The 20,189-nt window shown below is 41.9% G+C and overlaps 1 protein-coding gene across 3 annotated transcripts in view; it reads left to right on the top strand.

Annotated features, from left to right (window-relative positions):
- The first annotated feature begins 284 nt into the window (after window positions 1–284).
- LOC142742194 (uncharacterized) overlaps window positions 285–20,189 on the top strand; it is a 32,026-nt gene continuing 12,121 nt past the window's right edge. For 2 of the 3 annotated variants that reach the window (XM_075851704.1, XM_075851703.1), the window contains exons 1-6: window positions 285–394; window positions 6,165–7,450; window positions 9,301–9,425; window positions 9,992–10,080; window positions 10,192–10,268; window positions 10,991–11,125. In XM_075851704.1, coding sequence (XP_075707819.1) covers window positions 350–394; window positions 6,165–7,450; window positions 9,301–9,425; window positions 9,992–10,080; window positions 10,192–10,268; window positions 10,991–11,125 — 1,757 coding nt within the window. In that variant the 5' untranslated portion in view covers window positions 285–349. Of the gene's footprint in view, window positions 395–3,721; window positions 3,839–6,164; window positions 7,451–9,300; window positions 9,426–9,991; window positions 10,081–10,191; window positions 10,269–10,990; window positions 11,126–20,189 lie in introns of those variants that run through there. The other variant, XM_075851705.1, reaches the window with a different exon arrangement.

Here is a 20,189-nt window from a genome sequence, read left to right as displayed (position 1 = left end):
TACATGTGCCTGTGTAGGGAAACATAAAAAAATTAAATAAAGTAAGTTAAGTCAAACTTAAAACGTTTTGACTGAAATGTTGGGGGCAAAATTAGAACATTTTTCGGGTGCTCTAAGGTTGAAATTAGTTTGGTCTTCAAGTGGTTAAGAAAAGGACATCGGATAAGTGGAGAAAAATCTCCATCGCTTTGCTGCACTGGCTCCAGTAATATCCACAATATCACGCGCCTTTACCAGAGATCGGGCCACAGGCAGAACTACACTTCCCGGCATCCTCGTCGTCCGCCTATGATGACGTCACTGCGCTACGGTTGTGTATGGAGTAGTATGTTCAGGGCCTTGTGCATGGATGTGGCGGCCTGTCCAGGGCCTTTCTCTGGACGCTTCACCTGAGGTAAGTGTACACACAGTGCGGCTGCAGCGATAATCTGCTCCCGGTTATTATCATCAGGTGTCGCCATTTCTTATTGTGTGGTTTACACCTCGTTATCTGTTATTTTTCATGATATGAGGAAGCTGGGTGACAACCACTAACACCATCATTCCATCTCCCCCAGTGGGTCTCACCATTTTTCCAGACTCGTAGATTAAGAACCCTACGTTTGGTGTGTGCGCTTACACCTACTCTATCCATAGGCCCCCCATTCACCCGGCGTATGCCAAAATAGTTTCCTTTTGGCGTATGCTGGGTCTGTATATGTTCGCATACCTTTTTTTTATCGCTGTATAGAATAGCGTACTAGACTACATTATGCTATTCAAGAGGGATACAGTAAAAAAAATGTATACGTGTTTCCGTTTTTGTATAATTATGGGAGCCTATGTGCGACGTATGCCATTGTCTGCCTACACAGCGCCATATGTCGCCGTTTTCCGTCGAAGGTGTAAGTCAGAGAATCTTCTCAACCTATACCTCTAATGGAAGGTTATAACGCTGTGTGAACACGGCCTGAGATAACTGTAGTGGTGGGCGTGTGATTGTATACAAGACTCCAAGTAGTTGCCTATATTCATTGTATGTTCATTCCCCCAGCGCGCCGATCACAAGTGCCACTAAGGTGTTATTCACACGAGCGTATGTTACGTCTGATAAAACAACGGACGTCACACGGACTTATACAATTCAATGGGGCCATTCAGACATTGTGTTTTTCACGCAGCGTGTGTGTCCGCTGCATGAATCTCACTGAATGTCCAATAGTTGTGCGCTTTTTTTTGCATCACGCGCCCATTGAAGTCAATGGATGCGTGAAAATCATGGACCGCGCACGGACGTGGTCCGTGTGCTGTCCATTATTTACGCAATGATTGCTACAGAAATTATGCGAAAAAGAAAAACACCATTTGTATTTGTTTTTTTGCTGACATAAAAAAATGTGTGACATACGTGCGTAAAGTCACGGATGTCACACTGAACTGCAACGCGTGCAAAACGTTGCTTTTTTTACGCGTGCAAAACGGACACGCTCGTGAGGATAAGGCTGGGTTCACACGACCATGTTACGTCCGTAATGTACGGAACGTATTTCGGCCGGAAGACCCGGACCGAACACAGTGCAGGGAGCCGGGCTCCTAGCATCATAGTGATGTACGATGCTAGGAGTCCCTGCCTCGCTGCAGGACAACTGTCCCGTACTGTAATCATGTTTTCAGTACGGGACAGTAGTTCCACGGAGAGGCAGGGACTCCTAGCATCGTACATCACTATGATGCTAGGAGCCCGGCTCCCTGCAGTGTGTTCGGTCCGGGTCTTCCGGCCGAAATACGTTCCGTACATTACGGACGTAACATGGTCGTGTGAACCCAGCCTAAGGCTGGACTTGATGTGCTCCTGCATGCTGCCAGCCCCACCACCCTGCTGAGTGATGGCTCTAGCGGTCTCCTAATTGGCCGCTAGACACGTCACTCAGAGCATAGAGTGGCACTTGCGACAGCCGCGCTGGGGGAATAAAACGTTGCTTTCTTGGCCGTACAACTTGCATGACCGAGAAAAAAAAGATACGTTTAATATCCCCTCCCCTATATCGCACTGTCAGCAGTTTTGAGGCCTCACAACTGCTGACAGTTTCCCTTTATGATGTGTATTTACATGATGGAGATGTAATCTAGGATAGTAGGGTATTTTTGCCCCATGACAGCGGTATAGACCGACACAATCCTCAATCAGGTCATAGACATGTGGTCTTGGTGATGGTACGTGGCATCTGTAGTTTCGACTGTATATGATGAGTCTTTCAATGGTCATGGTACAATGTGGCCATGAAGCGCCAGTTCTCATCTGTGATGGTCTGATCGTGGGGCACTTGGGTTCCCAGCGACTTAAAGAGGCTCTGTCACCACATTATAAGTGGCCTATATTGTACATGATGTGATCGGCGCTGTAATGTAGATTACAGCAGTGTTTTTTTATTTAGAAAAACGATCATTTTTGACAGTTACGACCTATTTTAGCTTTATGCTAATGAGTTTCTCAATGGACAACTGGGCGTGTTTTACTATATGGCCAAGTGGGCGTTGTGGAGAGAAGTGTATGACGCTGACCAATCAGTGACCAATCAGCATCATATACTTCTCTCCATTCATTTACTCTGCAGATAGCGATATAGCTATATCGCTATGTGCAGCCACATAAACACACTATAACATTACTGCAGTGTCCTGACAATGAATATACATTATCTCCAGCCAGGACGTGATGTGTATTCACAATTCTGACACTTCGCCAACGTTTCTGTGAGATTTGCAGCAAGGCAAGCGTAATCTCGTTTTAAATGACCGTTTACATCGTAATCTCGTGAGATTACGCTTTCCTTGCTATGTGCTGTGTAAATGAATGGGGAGAAGTGTATAACGCTGATTAGTCACTGATTGGTCAGCGTCATACGCTCCTCTGTACAACGCCCACTTGGTCATATAGTAAAACACGCCCAGTTGTCCATTGAGAAACTCATTAGCATAAAGCTAATATAGGTCATAACTCCGCATAAATGATAGTTTTTCTAAATAAAAAACACTGCTGTAATCTACATTACAGCGCCGATCACATCATGTACAAGATAGGCCACTTATAATGTGGTGACAGAGCCTCTTTAATTCTGGAGAGGGGAAGACTACAGAGCTCTGTCTAAGGGTATGTTCACACGGCTTATTTACGGACGTAATTCGGGCGTTTTACGCCTGGAATTATGTCCGAAAATATGGCTTGACAGCGTTGACAAACATCTGCCCATTGAAAGCAATGGGTTTTACGTTGGTCTGTTCCCACGAGGCGTAAATTTACGCGTCGCTGTCAAAAGACGGCGCGTAAATAGACGCCCGCGTCAAAGAAGTGCCTGTCTCTTCTTCAGACGTAAATGGAGCAGTTTTTCATGGACTCCATGGAAAAACAGCTCCATTTACGTCCGTAATCGACGCAGCGAAAAGCGCCTCAACATGCCATGACGGCTGAAATTACGGAGCTGTTTTCTCCTGAAAACAGCCCCGTAATTTCAGCCGTTACGGACGCTGCCGTGTGAACATACCCTTAGTTCCAGTTATTGCTGGGGGTCTCGGTGTACGGACCCTCACAGATGAGAACGTCCGATATTCCTCTGTGAGACATTAAACACTTTCTTTAATTGGCTTTTTATTAAAATGTAAAACAAAACAAGAAAAAGTTTTGATTGACATCTCATGAGTCATGGCAGGTATCGCACGGCACAAGAAGCCGTGTGGCCCGGACCTCACAGTAACCGCTGGCAGCTCACGGACGACAGCCTGTTTAACTGACATACCAGACGATATCCCCTGAAGTTGATCTGTGGCGAAGAGTTCCTCTGAAAAACTGACCTCCGGAAAAGTACCCGTGCTTTAGATCCCATTTATTTGTAACCAGATTTCGGTTTCATGTCTTGCCTAATCATGTATATTCTGTATATGTAATAACTGTTGGCAGGAGCAGTCATTATCATTTCTAACAGACGTCATGTAATCTGGATAGTATTTTTATTTACACATAATCTGCCAAAACTATTGTTCTTGGCCATTTAAAATAAATAAATACGTTACCTAGAAACACAAACCGGTCAGGCTGTCCACGCTACCCTATTTAAAGTGGCTGTCTGCTTTTGACCCCCCATTTTCTGTTAGATGGGTCCCTAAAAATAAGCAGATCACAGGGTGACCCTCTGCTGGGATCTGAACCAAACAAATGTTACATTTCCTTGCAGCGCCACCACATGGGAAATAAAGCATTACACAGTGACCATTGTAATTAATAGGCTGTCCATGTAAAGCACAGATGCCGGGTCCTCCTTAGACCCTCAGTACTCGCTCTCCGCACCATCTAATCAATGAAGGTCTCTAATTACATTAAATGCTTTATGGCATATTTGAAACAACACCTTGTTGGGAGCAAATACAGTGCGTGTGAAGTTTTCAATTGGTGTAAACTTTTTCACGACACCGGTCTTTGATTGACGGCTTTCTTCATATTAACACTAATGGATAGGAGCCGTCAGAAAATTAAAGTCTGGTGGTCAGGAGACGTTTCCAGCCCATGAATGCTCCAGATTCGCACCATGATGGTATTTGCTCCCTGTTACAAAGTTTCCCTCCAAAAATTATTTAAAAAAAAAAAAGTACCTAGTGGATCTTCATCTATAACATATGGCTTTATATAAGGCCGCATGAATGGGCAGACAGGTCCAACTTAACCTTTTGGTGAATGTACAGTGAAATTTGGGAATTTTATCTCATATACTTCTGTTTTTGGAAGTGAATTGCTCTCTTTATGAACAGGAGCAGTTTGGCAACAGTGAATGGAGACCATGTGGATATCAAATTCCCCACGCCTCCCTCTTTTATGACAGCCTGTGTCTCTTCTGAGGGTTCACATGTCCCTGCTGTATTATTGGACCGATCCAACTCTGAAAGCGATTAGTAACCCTTGCTATGGAATGTGTGAACAAGGTCTGAGGGTATATTCCCAGGTTTAGGTTTCTGCACGGTTTTCTTTTGTGGATTTCGTACTGAAAAATCCAGCGGAAACTCCAGAGAGTACACGGCATGCCATGATGGGAAGCGATCTTTTGCTGCAGTTCTTGATGTGGTAGTGATGCGACTCTCTGAGCACTGTGTGTGAATTCATCCTTAGGCCTTATTCACACAAGCGTGTCCGATCTGCCTCCGCAATTTTTTTTATCATGGATATGTTGCATGTCAGTGTGGTTTCCATGTGTCATTCGTTTTTCTTGTCTGTTTTTCTACTCTGCCAGAACTTCCTGGTTTCCTTTTTAGTTTTTTTTGCATTCTGTTAGCAACTGATCCACGTAAAACAAAAACAGGCCGCACATAGATGTTGTTCATGTACTGCCCTGTTTATTTACACGCATACATAGACTTTAATGGCAAAGTCTGTTCCACAAAAACGGACCAGAATAGAACACGCTGTCTCGCAACGGAGACACACTCCGGGCAAAAAACAAACGGGTGTGTGAGAAGCCCCATTGACTTGTATTGGTCAGTGTTCAGTCCATTGGTAAAACAGACCACGCACGGACTAGAAAGACGTTTGAGTGAATAAGGCTGGGTTCACACGACCATGTTACGTCCGTAATGTACGGAACATATTTCGGCCGGAAGACCCGGACCGAACACACTGCAGGGGGCCGGGCTCCTAGCATCATAGTGATGTACGACGCTAGGAGTCCCTGCCTCTGCGTGGAACTACTGTCCCGTACTGTAATCATGATTACAGTACGGGACAGTTGTCCTGCAGCGAGGCAGGGACTCCTAGCGTCGTACATCACTATGATGCTAGGAGCCCGGCCCCCTGCAGTGTGTTCGGTCCGGGTCTTCCGGCCGAAATACGTTCCGTACATTACGGACGTAACATGGTCGTGTGAACCCAGCCTAAGGTCTTATGCTCGTTGCACACAACCATATTATGACTGCGCATGAAGGCTGCATCTAATGCTAAGAATGGGACCTGATTCCATCGTGAGGGATCAGGAAAGACTTTTCTAATACGTCCGAGCGGAATCTGATCCCATCCTTGCCGTTGTCATGCACAGAGCTTAATAGGTTTTGTGACGTTTCATTTATTGTAGTAAATAATGTTTGATTTGTAAGATGCTGTTATTGTGGACTTTATTTATTACATGTGTGCGTACTCATCCCTCTAGATGCCTCATGCTGAAAAGAACTTCTCTCAACATGTGCGCGATTCATCCATCGAACCTTCCTTGAAAAAGTCCAGGCCGGACTACTCCTCATCATGGCAAAGGAGAGATACTGCAGTGTACAAGGAACATGAAACCAAGTCACAGAAATTGAGTCATTCTACTAGCTCAGAGGAAATCTACCATCAGTCAAACAAATGTGAAGGCGGTCGAGGTGGTGTAGAAGTAAAATATGACTCGCAATCACTTAGATATCACTCGGGTCAAGGTGATGCTAATGAAAAAGTCTACAATAAAATCAGCCAGCAACCATTCGTATTTCCTAGAAGAGAGAAACCTGAATATAAATCAGATGTGGCATTTTCAGGAACCAGTACTTCTTTTATAGGACCACAATCTCAGCCGTTGCCTAAAAAAAAACCAGTCACAAGTACTACAAAAGCTAAGCCTCCGTCTTTCAAAATTGTCACGGTAGCATTGGGTAAATTGGCCAATCAATCGAAAGGCCAGGATGGAATGGACTATGAACTGCGGCAATTTTACAAAGAGATAAATGAGCTTGAAGTGGAGTCTGATGACCAAACTAAGAAGGTCGCTACCGCAGATGTGGAGGTTAAAGAAGATATCAGCCCTGCTACGAAGACTTCCAACCATCATCACGGCCAAGTGCCCTCCCCACAGCCATTCATTGCTTTCCCCAGCACATCTTCAAGCTTGGTATCCCTTAATAGTGGACAACCAAGGCCACAACTTGAAAGACCCCCACTACCTCTAAATAATCAGTTTCCTTGTCATGGTCAAGCTCCATGTCCTCCAACAAACCCTTCATTTGTAAAATATGCAATACCACCTCCAGGGTTTGAAGGTCATCGTCCTCCTGCTTTTATAGTACCTTATGGCCCACCTCCACCACGATTTAACTATCCAATTACTTTTACCAGGCCAAGTAACACACTACCCCCACCGCCTTCTCTAAATTTAAATTTTAATCCTGGAAATACACATCCTCCATGGCATGGATCTCCTGTACCGCCTGAAAGATGCTTTGCCTCTCAGGGGACCCCTTATAACCAACCATTATTACAAGGTGCAGGTGAAAGGACGTGGCAAGACCTTCCGCACAATGATATTTGTAGACCGAAAGATGGACCGTTTGGTGAACGGACATTGCCGCCTCCTGGTGGTAATGAGTCACATGAACAATATCTTGGCAGATTCAGGAATAACAGTAATAGAAAAATGGTGCTGTTAAGAGGAGTTCCTGGCTCGGGTAAAAGTACGCTGGCTCGGTTAGTATCAGAAGAATTTCTAGATGCACGATCTATAGAAGTTATATTTTTATAACATTTTTTTTCTTTATATAAGGCACTATTACTTATTTCCTTCTCATTTAACACGCCTTAAAATGTTAACAAAACTACCAGTCTTGCTGTATTTACATATCTGGGTATTTGTTGCTTACTGATTGTCGGGCCTTGCTAAGATAATGCAGTTTTTGATCCTTTTTTTTTTTGCCCAATATCAGGAGTGAATCTAAAAAAAGAGGAAACAGTTAAAGGGGTTTCCCAGTACTAAGAAATTGATGCCCTATCCCCAGGATAGGCCATCGATACCTGATCGGTGTGGGTCTCACTCCTGGGACCCTCGTCGATTAGCTGTTTTGAAGGAGCCGTGATGCTCATTTGAGCGCTGCTTCCCCTTCATTTGAACCTGCTCGTATTGTGAATCGCAGACAGACGAGTAGTGGCGGCTCGCAGTATTGTAGTCTTCTCCAATAAAAAGTGAATAGGAGAAGGCTGTGATACTGTGAACCGCCGCTACAAGTCTGTCAGCGATTCACAGAACGGAACATGTAAGGAATGAAGGGGAAGCAGCGCTCATATCTTTTCCGCTGCCCTTTCGAAACAGCTGATCAGGGTGGGAGTCTTGACCCCCACTGATCAGGTATTGATGGCCTATCCTGAGGATAGGCCATTAATTTCTTAGGACTGGGAAACCCCTTTAAGTCTTTCCTTTGAGCTTCTTTTACCTTTAATAATGTATCAAAATCTGCACCATAACCACTCTGTATAGTTTATTACAAGAGATTACTGGTGTCTGTAGTTGCTTATTGTAGCGGGCGCAGAATACTATTCATTCCTCATATAATATTATATGGAAACATTTTTATTCCACAGGATAATGCTTTGCCATATATGCAGCCAGAAAATATGGATGTTGGATCAGTTACTACATCTTATGTTATATTGTCTTACTAATAAATGGAGCATTCATACAGCCGGTTATGTCCATATTTATAGTCAAAGACAGGAGTGGATCTTATCAGAGGGAAGCCGGAAAATCTTACCCAAGGGGAAATTTCTTCTCCTGTCCTCTGAGATCCGCCTTGGTGTTTAGCAAGAAATGTACAACTATTTCATACGGCCATAACCAATGTGGTGTAAATGGCCTCTTCTGCTAGTCTTAGGATTCATTGGGATCCATTCGAAAATAGATCTGTTATGGATTCCATGACGCTAGTGTTAACAGCCTAACATGCTGAACTGGCCATACACGAGTTAAAGGGGTTAAGTGGGGACTAAAAATGATGAGCAGTGCACTCCCTGCCGTATGTCCGTACACACGCTAATTCACATTCTGGTCTCCCGTCACAAGAATTTTAAAATTTGTACATCTCTCTTATTCCCCCCTCCATACTGAAATAAACAGGAGTCAGAAGAAAGCGCTCCTGTATGGCTGGCTTCAGATGTGTCTATCTGCAGGCTTGTTGACTGTTTCCAGTAGTAACCCTCAGAAATGTGGCTTCACTACAGGTGAAATGCAATAATACATGCTGGTAGTTGAAGTTTTGTACAGCTGGAGAGCCCCCGGTGTACATGCGCTTTGTAACCCAATTTATAAGAAGTGTGGAGCCCCTTTAATTTACCCAGATTAAATGTACGTGCCTAATTTCATGTGACCGGTTTTATTTTATTGTGCCCACATAGTCTAATGTATAATGTTCATTTAACTTATGTCATATTAAGCCTCAGGTGATCTAGTAGAGTTATCCTGTGTAAACCACATCATTTCTTGTGCTAAAACCGGCGATGTCGAGGTTTCGATATGATACAGCTGTTTATTTTGTGTAATTTCACAGTACTCTGCTCCAACAGTCTCCTGACGGTATTGTCCTCAGCACTGATGATTACTTTTGCCAAGAAAATGGATACACATACGATGTTAAATTGCTTGGGGATGCCCACAGCTGGAATCAGAATAGAGGTGTGTGAAGTGAGCTGGTATCAGAGGAGCGTGAAGAATTCATGCTGTATATATTGTGTAGCGATGTACTGTACCCATACTACATTTATACTAGTAACACATGTTTGAGCTGCATGTTCTTGGCATGTAAAGGGAAACACAAGTAAGAAACAGAATTTCCGTTGTGGGATATTTTTTTCTATAGGCATACATTGTAAAGTTATCCATAGTGTATGTTTACGCTGCGGAAATACATAGCATGTACGTCACGTATGGCTGCAGCCTTCTACTTTTATGCCTGGAATTCCCTTTTGCCTAAAGTGCGTTGAGACATTTCCGGTCCTGATATTTGCCCCTCTCTAAGGGTATGTTCACAATTTTTTTTTTCCTTGTTTTATAATTTCATCCACTTCGCTGCTACTGTAATATGCAGTGGAAAATCTGCAGCTAATCCGCCCAGTCTGAACATACCCTTACAGCTGGCATTAACTATTTTGAACCGTTTCTTTTTATGTAAAGACGCTTTAAATGAACAGGTTTTTCAGCTTGCCTGTTTTTTATGTTTTCAACAATTATTTCTACTGCAGCCAGAAGAGCGCTGGGTGATGGACGGTCTCCTGTTGTTATCGATAACACGAATATCCAGGGCTGGGAAATGAAGCCATATGTACAAATGGTGAGAATCCTGAAGTGTTCTGTTACACATGGAACATAAAGAAATGAGAATCGTGTATATGCAGAAAACAGATCAGATTAACAAATGCAATATTAATATTTATTTTTTTAGGCTGTAGACCGGGGCTATGACATAGAATTTTTGGAGCCCGAGACGTGGTGGAAACAAGATGCTCATGAGCTGGAAAAGTGAGACATTGTTTATAGCACATTTAGCACTGTGTATTTAAAGTCCCTGTCCGTGTGCACTATTATGGTATAGGGATGTTATAGAAGAGGTCTATTGCTTGGGATAGTGGGATGAACCTGGCCCATCCATGCCTTATGTGGTCAGCAAATCATTTGAACGGCTGGCATGTAATGCTAGAAATACTTGGCCAGACGCGGCTTTCCCTAATGATAACAAGGGATTGGTGAAACCATAGCATCACCAAGGTTGGAGAAGCTAAACCAGCTTCTATTCAAAAATACAACCCATTGTAATCGTACCAGTCAATAGGTGCCCAATTGTGTTTTATTTGCTTTGCTACATAATGCATTGTACATACATAGCATGCATGGGGGGCTACAGGGATCATATTTGACTTGTTGGGGGCAAACTGGCCTTTGATATCTTGCTCACTGCTGGTCAGACTTCAGAGGAAGTGTCTGACAAGGACTGAGCATATATCAGACCAAAGCACTCTGTCTTGGGAGGAAGTTTATTGGCCAGCTGGACCTGCAGCAGTTTTTCAGGCTGCCGTCAATATAAATAAACCATTTTACAGTTTTATATACGTAAAATGTAAATACATTGCATTATTTATCTTGTACTAATCCTGAGATACTGCCTGTCTTACACTCCAGAGCTGCATTCACAATTCTGCTAGTTGAAGTGTTAAAGTAAACACTTGTAACTTCTCTGTTTTCAGGAGGACCACACACCGAGTCCCACGTGAAAAGATTTCCCAAATGTTGGAGCGATACGAGCATGCTATGACTGTTCCTGTGGTCATGAACTCGGTAGAACCCTGTCGTATTCGCCCACCTCCAGAGAGCAGACCGAGGTGGGGAGCCTCTGTTGACTGTTCACATAACAGCTCATTATTCCATAGCAGATAACTTCTCATGTTTAATTGTGTGAGCAGTAAGCAACCATGGGAAGTGAACAACAGGGACATACTCTACAGAAAGATTATCCTTTCTGCGTGCATGGACCCCCCCCTATCCCCAACTCCATTTTTAAATAAAAAAAAATATTATTATTTATAAATTTACAGATACACTGAAGGCTTTTAGCCGGCAGTTTTGATGTCATTACCTTTTTATTTTTAAAAGACTAACTGTATTCTATACACATGTATTTTCATAAGGCTCTCAGGGTAAGTTCCCCTTTTATTCCTTTTTGTTCACGTACGGGGACTCGTTTTTATCCGTATCTATTTTATTTCTTTTGTGTTTCAGAAAACAGCACAGTGTTTAAGATTTCTCAGTAAACATTTTCTATTGCAATAAAAAAAACAAAAAACTAATAACTCTGCTGATATTTTCAGTATTTGGCTTTTATAAAATGTATAATATATAAATTTATTTTGCTTATTAGAAACGAATTAAATGCTAATTTATAATGGTAAGTTTTTTTAATATATATATATATATATATATATATAATTATAATACTGTTCATTCCCCTTGAACAGTCTAATTTTGGTGGGATCAGCCGACAATCTAATGTTCGTTGGAGCAGTTTAGCACAGGTTTTGCGTGTCCGAGACACACACAACCAGCTTTCAGCCCAGCCGTCAGTCCATCAGATCTGCCGGAATCGGCTTTGAGGGCAAGATACAAGATATATCGAAGCTGTATCTTAAAAAGGTTAAAAAAAAGTAACAAAAAAAAGATTTTAAAAGTTACTTAAAATCACCTTAAACATTGTTTTATTTAAAAAAAAAAAAAAATCCAATATATATTTATTCGTTCAAAGGTGTACATAGCCTTTAAAGTGGTATCCTTAGAATTCATCATTGATGGCCTATCCTTATGTTTGATTGGAGAGGGTCTAACCTTCAGTACATCGACGTTTCCCTGGAGTTCTTTTCTTTTTTTAATGTGATCAAACCAATGCACTTCTTTTGCGTGCTGCCTAATGGACAATTTGTATGCGTCGTTGTTTGTAATGGTTGTGATCAGAGTAGAGGTAACTATAGATTTACGTACATATATATTATCCACTAAAGCCACCACAGCCAATTCTGAAAAATGGAACTTCTTTACTTCACTTTTACAGACGTTCGTTTAAATATATTTATGGGGTAAGTACTCTGAGTGACTGATATACCTTCAAGTTTTTGTACTTATTTTAGTTTTAAGTGTAGCTATTCATTTGATCGGTGGGGGTCCGAGCACTGAGACCTGCTCGGGTGATCACTGTGCCGCTTCGTTTCTGATCGCCTTTCCTCGGAGCGGTGTACTTGCTCAATAGAAAGTCTGAGTCCGTACAGCGCTCGCTCGGAAAACCATGACGTATCCATTTTGATCTATTTTTATTTTTTACTGGATTGAAAAGTGCAGCATGCTACATTATTCTAGCGGTCAAAGAGCTATAGAAACCTGATGTCTGAACAGCGCTTTAAAGGGGTTGTCTAGGATTAGTAAGCTGGTTTAAAGTTGCACACTTTTGTTACGTTTTGAAATACTGCCAAAAAGGCATCTAAGGAAACGCACTTGTTTTTCCAAATGCACGTGTTTTTAAATATGTGTTTTTATAAAGTGTTTCGGCTGTAGGTCTGACCATTAAATTCAAAACCAGCTGACCGTGGAAACCTTTAGAAAATGCGTGCATGTTTTTGTTGCAGTGTTTCAAAACGCAGCCAAAGAAAGGGTCTAGTTTTTGTCGCCCCGCTCCCAAAACATCACCACTCTTGTCTGTGGGCTGTGTGGTAGTTCAGCTCAGCTAAGCTTCACCACAGAGAGGATGAGGCTCAATATACAGCCTATGGACAAGCGGCATTATTTTTTTAACCCTTTTTTCTAATCCTGGACAACTTGTTTTTGCCAAAAATTTGTACAAGATAAAGCTTTATGTCTGTCTAAGGCTACGTACACATCTGATTTGGAGGATCCGTCATAGTTTCTGCCAAACTTGATTGAAAAAACAGCACTGCATTTGGTGCTATTTTTCCTGTCAAAACGACAGACACTTAGAGGGAACTTAACGGAGGCCATTGCAAGACAATGAGTTCTGTCGGGCGCCGTAACCAGCACTGCAACCAGATGTGAACAGGGGCTAAAGATGGCCAAATACATTAGGTAAATGTCTGCCCAACCTGATCATTTTGGCAGGCCGACTGACCATCTAATGAGTAAATGGGGCGTCTCGACTCTCCCATGACAGCAGATGTTGGGGTAGAGAAGGACCGGGCAGTTGGATAGCATCATGCTCAAACTTTTTGTTTTCAGATGAGTTAAGCCGCAGTGGCTTAATCTCCTCAACCTGTTCAGAATAGATGCACGTTCGGCTGAGTGCGTGTGGGGGCTCAAGGAATGGCCGAACGATTGATCTAATGTGTTTGACCAGCCTATGGCATGCTTTTTCTAATGTCTTAGAAATTCTGCTGGTATTAAGTTAACACCCAGATTGCTATTATTCTACACAATTCTCTGTCCATTCCACTGATAATAAAAATGTTCATCTCTAACAAAGCAATCTGTGCAACTCAATTCAGTGCGTTGTAGGAGCTTCGCGGAGCTATTAAAGGGACATTACACATAGAAATGAATGCAGAGAAAAATTAAGCAATCCGTATATGGCCCTGTTCACACAGTTTTTTTGGCGCTTATTTTGATGCGGAAACCGTGTCGGAATCAGCGCCAAAAAAAACTGCAGAAAAACTCCCCATTGATTTTAATGGGAGGCAGGTTTTTTTTTTCACCCGGGCGGCTTTTTGCCGTGCGTGGGGAAAAAAAAGTGCCATGTTCTTTCCTGCTGCAGTTCTCTCTCCGACCTCCCTTTGAAATCAATGGGAGGTAGAAAAAACCTGCGGCGCCAGTTTTTGCCCGCGGTCCGTGCATTAGCTTCTATGGCCACGGGTGAAAAACACTGCGAAGACTGCGGTAAAAAAGTGCAGGCAGGTCAAAATCTGCTTAAAAAATCCTGAAGGAAATCTGAGGCAGATTTTTTTGTTTCTTCCTGCAAAGAACTCTGTGTAAACAGGACCTGTACCCTTCTTTTTTTTTTTATCTTTCAGGTAGAGTCTGAATCTAAAGGGCTGTATGTAAAGGGTTGGAGCTAAAATGTGCTTGTGAATTGTAGTCAAAGCAGTAGTGGGAGATTTCTACCAGAGCAGCCTTAGGGTATGTTCACACGAGGTCATTACGTCCGTAATTGACGGACGTATTTCGGCCGCAAGTACCGGACCGAACACAGTGCAGGGAGCCGGGCTCCTAGCATCATACTTATGTACGATGCTAGGAGTCCCTGCCTCGCTGAGGGACAACTGTCCCGTACTGTAATCATGTTTTCAGTACGAGACAGTTGTCCTGCAGCGAGGCAAGGACTCCTAGCGTCATACATAACTATGATGCTAGGAGCCCGGCTCCCTGCAGTGTGTTCGGTCCGGTACTTGGGGCTGAAATACGTCCGTCAATTACGGACGTAATGACCTCGTGTGAACATACCCTTACAAGTTTCAGAAGGCATTCTATAGTGATCTTTGTTGGGTGCGGCCCTCTCTGAGAATATATGATGAGAATACTGAAGATATATATATATATATATATATATATATATATATATATAAAAAAAGTAGGAGAGGGTATCATGGTAAATGTTGCTAGTATTTTTACACTTTTTAAATAGCACGGATTGGTCCGGATCATGGCCCATAATCAGCCAGTTTAGGTGGGATCTCTGGGATCCCTAAGATAGGCCATCAATATGTGATCGGAGGGGGTCCTAAAGGGAAACTGTCATGTGGTACATGTGCAATTTGCTGGCAGCATCTTATTTTGTGGTTAAAAATCCAGTGGGCAGTACTACTCCATGATTGACCGCCTTTCCTGTATTGTCTAGACAGAAATAACTGTCAATTACGGAGTAGGACCGCCCACTGGACTCTTAAAACACAGAATGAGCAGGAATTTATAAAAAATAAAATACAGGTTATCCTGAGTCTTTTCCCACAAACCTATACATATCCATCTGCTCAGCTCCTCCTTCGCTGAAAGATGCTGCTTGCAGATCGTACAGCGTGTACCATGTGACCAGTTCCCTTTAAGAATAGCACCATTTCATCTTTAATGTTGAGGCGCAACAGCTGTGCCAGGTACTACAGTCTTATTTCTGTTTCTTGCAGGTGAAACATGAACAGCAATTACCTCAAGGCTTTAAAAGAGCGCTAAACATACTAAATGCACAAAAAAAAAATCCCATAAATTCCTCCCTTATCTCTACTCTTGATCCTATTAAGTTTCATTTTGCAATTAAAATTGAGAAATATTTAAGTAAATCTTCTCTGTGTGTTCCAAAAGATCAGTCATTTCCCCCCTATTTCTACTTACAATCCTGTGTCTGGCTGAGAGACAATCCTGTGTCTGGCTGAGAGACAACTGGCTACAGCAGGCGCTATCCCCTCTGCCATGTCTGCAGTATGACACAGATAATTAAACTACATCCCCTTTGCTGAGACCCCCATTCTCAGTTGTTCACCAGCTGAAAATGAAACAGATCAGCATGAAGTTAACCTATGTGCTCTGCAGGATTTTCGTAAGGGTTCTTTCACATCTGCCTCAGGGCTCCGTTCCAACGTTACGTCGGAGCTTTCCGTCGGAACGGAGCCTTGACTGACACAAACGGAAACCAGAGGTCAGAACGGAGCCCTTACGCATATGTGAACGAAGCCTAAGGGTATGCACACACACTAATTACGTCCGTAATTGACGGACGTATTTCGGCCGCAAGTCCCGGACCGAACACAGTGCAGGGAGCCGGGCTCCTAGCATCATACTTATGTACGATGCTAGGAGTCCCTGCCTCGTTGCAAGACAACTGTCTCGTACTGAAAACATGATTACAGTACGGGACAGTTGTCCTGCAGCGAGGCAGGGACTCCTAGCATCGTACATAAGTATGATGCTAGGAGCCCGGCTCCCTGCACTGAGTCCGGTCCGGTACTTGCGGCCGAAATACGTCCGTCCATTACGGACGTAATTAGTGTGTGTGCACATACCCTAAGACTTTTTGTTTCAGGAACATGCAGAAGATCCTGCAGACTGGCAAACAATGTGAACAAGATAATCTGCTGTTTACTTTTATCATTCATCTCTAGGTTTAGTGTTCCTTTAACCCCTTCAGGACCCAGCCCGTTTTGGCCTTCAGGACACAGCCGATTTTTTCAAATCCGACAGGTGTTACTTTATGTGGTAATAACGTTGGAATGCTTTTTTTACCTATCCAAGCGATTCTGAGATTGTTTTCTCGTGACATATTGTACTTTGTTAGTGAAAAAATTTGGTAGATAATTTTGGTATTTCTGAAAAACACCAAAATGTAGAAAAAATTAGCATTTTTCTAAATTTAAACGTATCTGCTTGTAAAACAGATAGTTATACCACACAAAATAGTTACTAGTTAACATTTCCCATATGTCTACTTTATGTCTGCATCGTTTTTTGAACGTCCTTTTATTTTTCTAGGACGTTACAAGGCTTAGGACTTTAGCAGCAATTTCTCATATTTTAAAGAAAATTTCAAAATTGCCATTTTTTCAGGGACCAGTTCAGTTCTAAAGTGAATTTGAGGGCCTTATACATTAGAAAATCCCCAGAAGTCATTTTAAAAACTGCACCCCTCAAGATATTCGAATCAGCATTCACTAAGTGTTTTAAAACTTTAGGTGTTTCACAGGAATTAAAGCAAAGTAGAGGTGAAATTTACAAATGTATTTTTTTTTTGCCGAAATTCATTTCTAATACATTTTTTTTTTTTTTGTAACACAGAAGGTTTTACCAGAGAATTGCAACTAAATATTTATTTCCCAGATTGTGCAGTTTTTAGAAATATCCCACATGTGGCCCTAGTGTGGTAATGGACTGAAACACAGGCCTCAGAAGCAAAGGAGCACCCAGTGGATTTTGGGCCTCTTTTTTAGAATATATTTTAGGCACCTTGCCCGGTTTGAAGAGGTCTTGTGGTGCCAAAACAGTGAAAACACTCCAAAAGTTACCCCATTTTTGAAACTACACCCCTCAAGGAATTTATCTAGTGGTATAGTTAGCATTTTGACCACACTGGTTTTTCGCTAAATGTATTAGAATTAGTCTGTAAAAATGAAAATCTACTTTTTTTCTGAAAAAACAGACATTTTTAATATTTACAAGGAATAATAAAGAAAATGCACCCCAACATTTGTAAAGCAATGTGTCCCGATTACGGCAATATCCCATATGTGGTGGTAATCTGCTGATTGGACCCACAGCAGGGCTCCGAAGGGAAGGAGCGGCATTTTGATTTTGGAGTACGGATTTTGCTGGATTTGTTTTACGGTGCCATGTCGCGTTTGCAACACCCTGGAGGGACCAAAACGAACCCCCCCCCCCCCCCCCCAAAAAAAAGTGACCCCATTTTGGAAACTACACCTCTCAAGGAATTTATCTAGGGGTATAGTTAGCATTTTGACCACACAGGTTTTTCGCTAAATATATTGGAATTAGTCTGTAAAAATGAAAATCTACTTTTTTTCTGAAAAACATAGAAAAATTAAGAAAATGCACCCCAACATTTGTAAATCAATGTCTCCCGATTACAGCAATATTCCATATGTGGTAATAAACTGCTGATTGGACCCATGGCAGCGCTCAAAAGGGAAGGAGCGCCATTTGGATTTTGGAGCACGGATTTTGCTGGATTGGTTTTGGTGCCATGCCGCGTTTGCAACGCCCTGAAGGGACCAAAACCGTGGAAACCCCCCAAGTTACCCCATTTTGGAAACACCCCTCAAGGAATTTTTCTAGGGGTATAGTGAGCATTTAGACCCCACGGGTCTTTTGCAGAATTTATTCGAATTAGGTCGTGAAAATGAATATCACAATTTTTTTCCACTAAATTGTTGAATTTTCTCAAGGAATAAAGGAGAAAAAAACAACCAATTTTTGTAAAGCAATTTCTCCCGAGTACGGAAATACCCCACATGTGGTCAAAAGTTTTTTTTCATTAGAAATGAATTAACCCTTTCAGGACTGATCCATTTTTTGCTTTCTTATTTCCGTTTTTCACTCCCCGCCTTCCAAGAACCATAACTTTTTTTATTTTTCTGTCAGGAGAGTGATGTGAGGGCTTATTTCTTGCGGGAGGAATTGTAGAATGTACTGGGAAACTGAAAATAGGAAAATATAGGAAAAAAATCTGATTCCATTTTTTGGGGTTTTAGTTTTTACAGCTTTCGCCGTGCGATAAAAACGAAAACTACAGCGATTTTGGCGGATTCAATTATTTAAGTTTTTTTTTACGGTGTTCACCGTGCAAGTTAAATAATGGTATATTGTAATAGTTCGGCCTTTTACGGACGTAGTGATACCAATTTTGTTTATTTTTTGACATTACTTTAGAAGAAAAATGGGAAAAGTTTTTTTTTTCTAACTTTAAACTTTTTTCTTTCTTACTACTAATAACTTTAATTCTTCACATTTTATTAGTCCTTTAGGGGACTTGTACCAGCGATCATTGGATCGCTGGTACAATATACTGCAATACTAATGTATTGCAGTATATTGTTATTTTTACAGGCTTCTTTGTTGTGGGACAATCTGTCGTTTTCATTGGTACCATTTTGGGGTACATGCGATTTATTTATCTATTTTTTTTAATCACTTTTTCATCAATTTTTTTTGCAAGCCGGCGTAGTCTCGCGAGATTACGCTGTAAACTGTCATTCACAACGAGATCTCGCTGTGCTGTGTTGTAAATCACAGAGACGCTACAGAAGTGGTCAGGAGAATGAATACAAGTCACGTCCCGGCTGGAGATAATGTATATTCATTGTCATGACACATGTAACGTTATAGTGTGTTTATGTGAATGCAAATAGCGATATAGATATATCGCTATCTGCTGTGTAAATGAATGGAGAGAAGTGCATGACACTGATTGGTCGGCGTCATACACTCCTCTGTACAACGCCCACTTGGTCATATAGTAAAACTAGTATAGTATAACTCCGTCAAAAATGATCGTTTTTCTAAATAAAAAAAACACTGCTGTAATCTACATTACAGCGCCGAGCACATTATGTACAAGATAGAGCACTTATAATGTGACAGAGCCTCTTTAAGTCACTGGGAACCCAAGTGGCCCACGATCAGACCATCGGATGTCCAGACCCTCACAGATGAGAACTGGCGCTTCATGGCCACATTGTACCATGACCATTGAAAGACTCATCATATATAGCCGAAACTTCAGATGCCACGTACCAAGACCAAATGTCTATGACCTGACCGTTTACAGGCCCTATTACAATGGCCAATTTTGACAGCTCGTTGATTGGTGCTCGTTTGCTCCTGTCACAAGGAGCTATGTATGGGGACGAGCAGTCGTTACTCCGATCGCTCGTCCCCATACATTATTATTATGTCGGCAGCGCGTCTCTCCAGGGAGATGTGCTGCCGACAACGATAATATTTTGTTTTTTTTAAAACTATACGATCAGCAGATGATCGAGCGTTTGCTTGTTCATCTGCTGATCGCTGCCCTGTTTACACAGAGCTATTATCGGCAACGAGTGTTATATGAACGCTAGTCTGCCTGATAATTGCCCAGTGTAAAACCCGCTTAAGTCAGAAAGGTGACACTCCTATATTTGCAATAGGAACTTAAAATCCCACTGCGATAATACTTAAAAAAAAAATGCAAATATGAATCCTAGACCTATGAGAATATCTGATTACATAAGGTGGAAGGTAATGGGTTCACTTTTAATGAAAAGTTCTCCCTTTCAGCCATTGAAGCTGAATGTACAAAAATACCAATTTTTTTTAAATGTCATTTTTAGGTCATTTATGTTTTTGCATTGCCTTGCAACTTGCTAAATACGTACAGTTGTATGGTTTGGACATTTTCTCAGATTGCCCCCTGAA

This window comes from Rhinoderma darwinii, chromosome 2 (genome assembly GCF_050947455.1).
Source record: "Rhinoderma darwinii isolate aRhiDar2 chromosome 2, aRhiDar2.hap1, whole genome shotgun sequence".
NCBI classification, from domain to species: Eukaryota; Metazoa; Chordata; class Amphibia; order Anura; family Rhinodermatidae; genus Rhinoderma; species Rhinoderma darwinii.
This window is presented reverse-complemented; position numbering and strand designations above follow the sequence as displayed.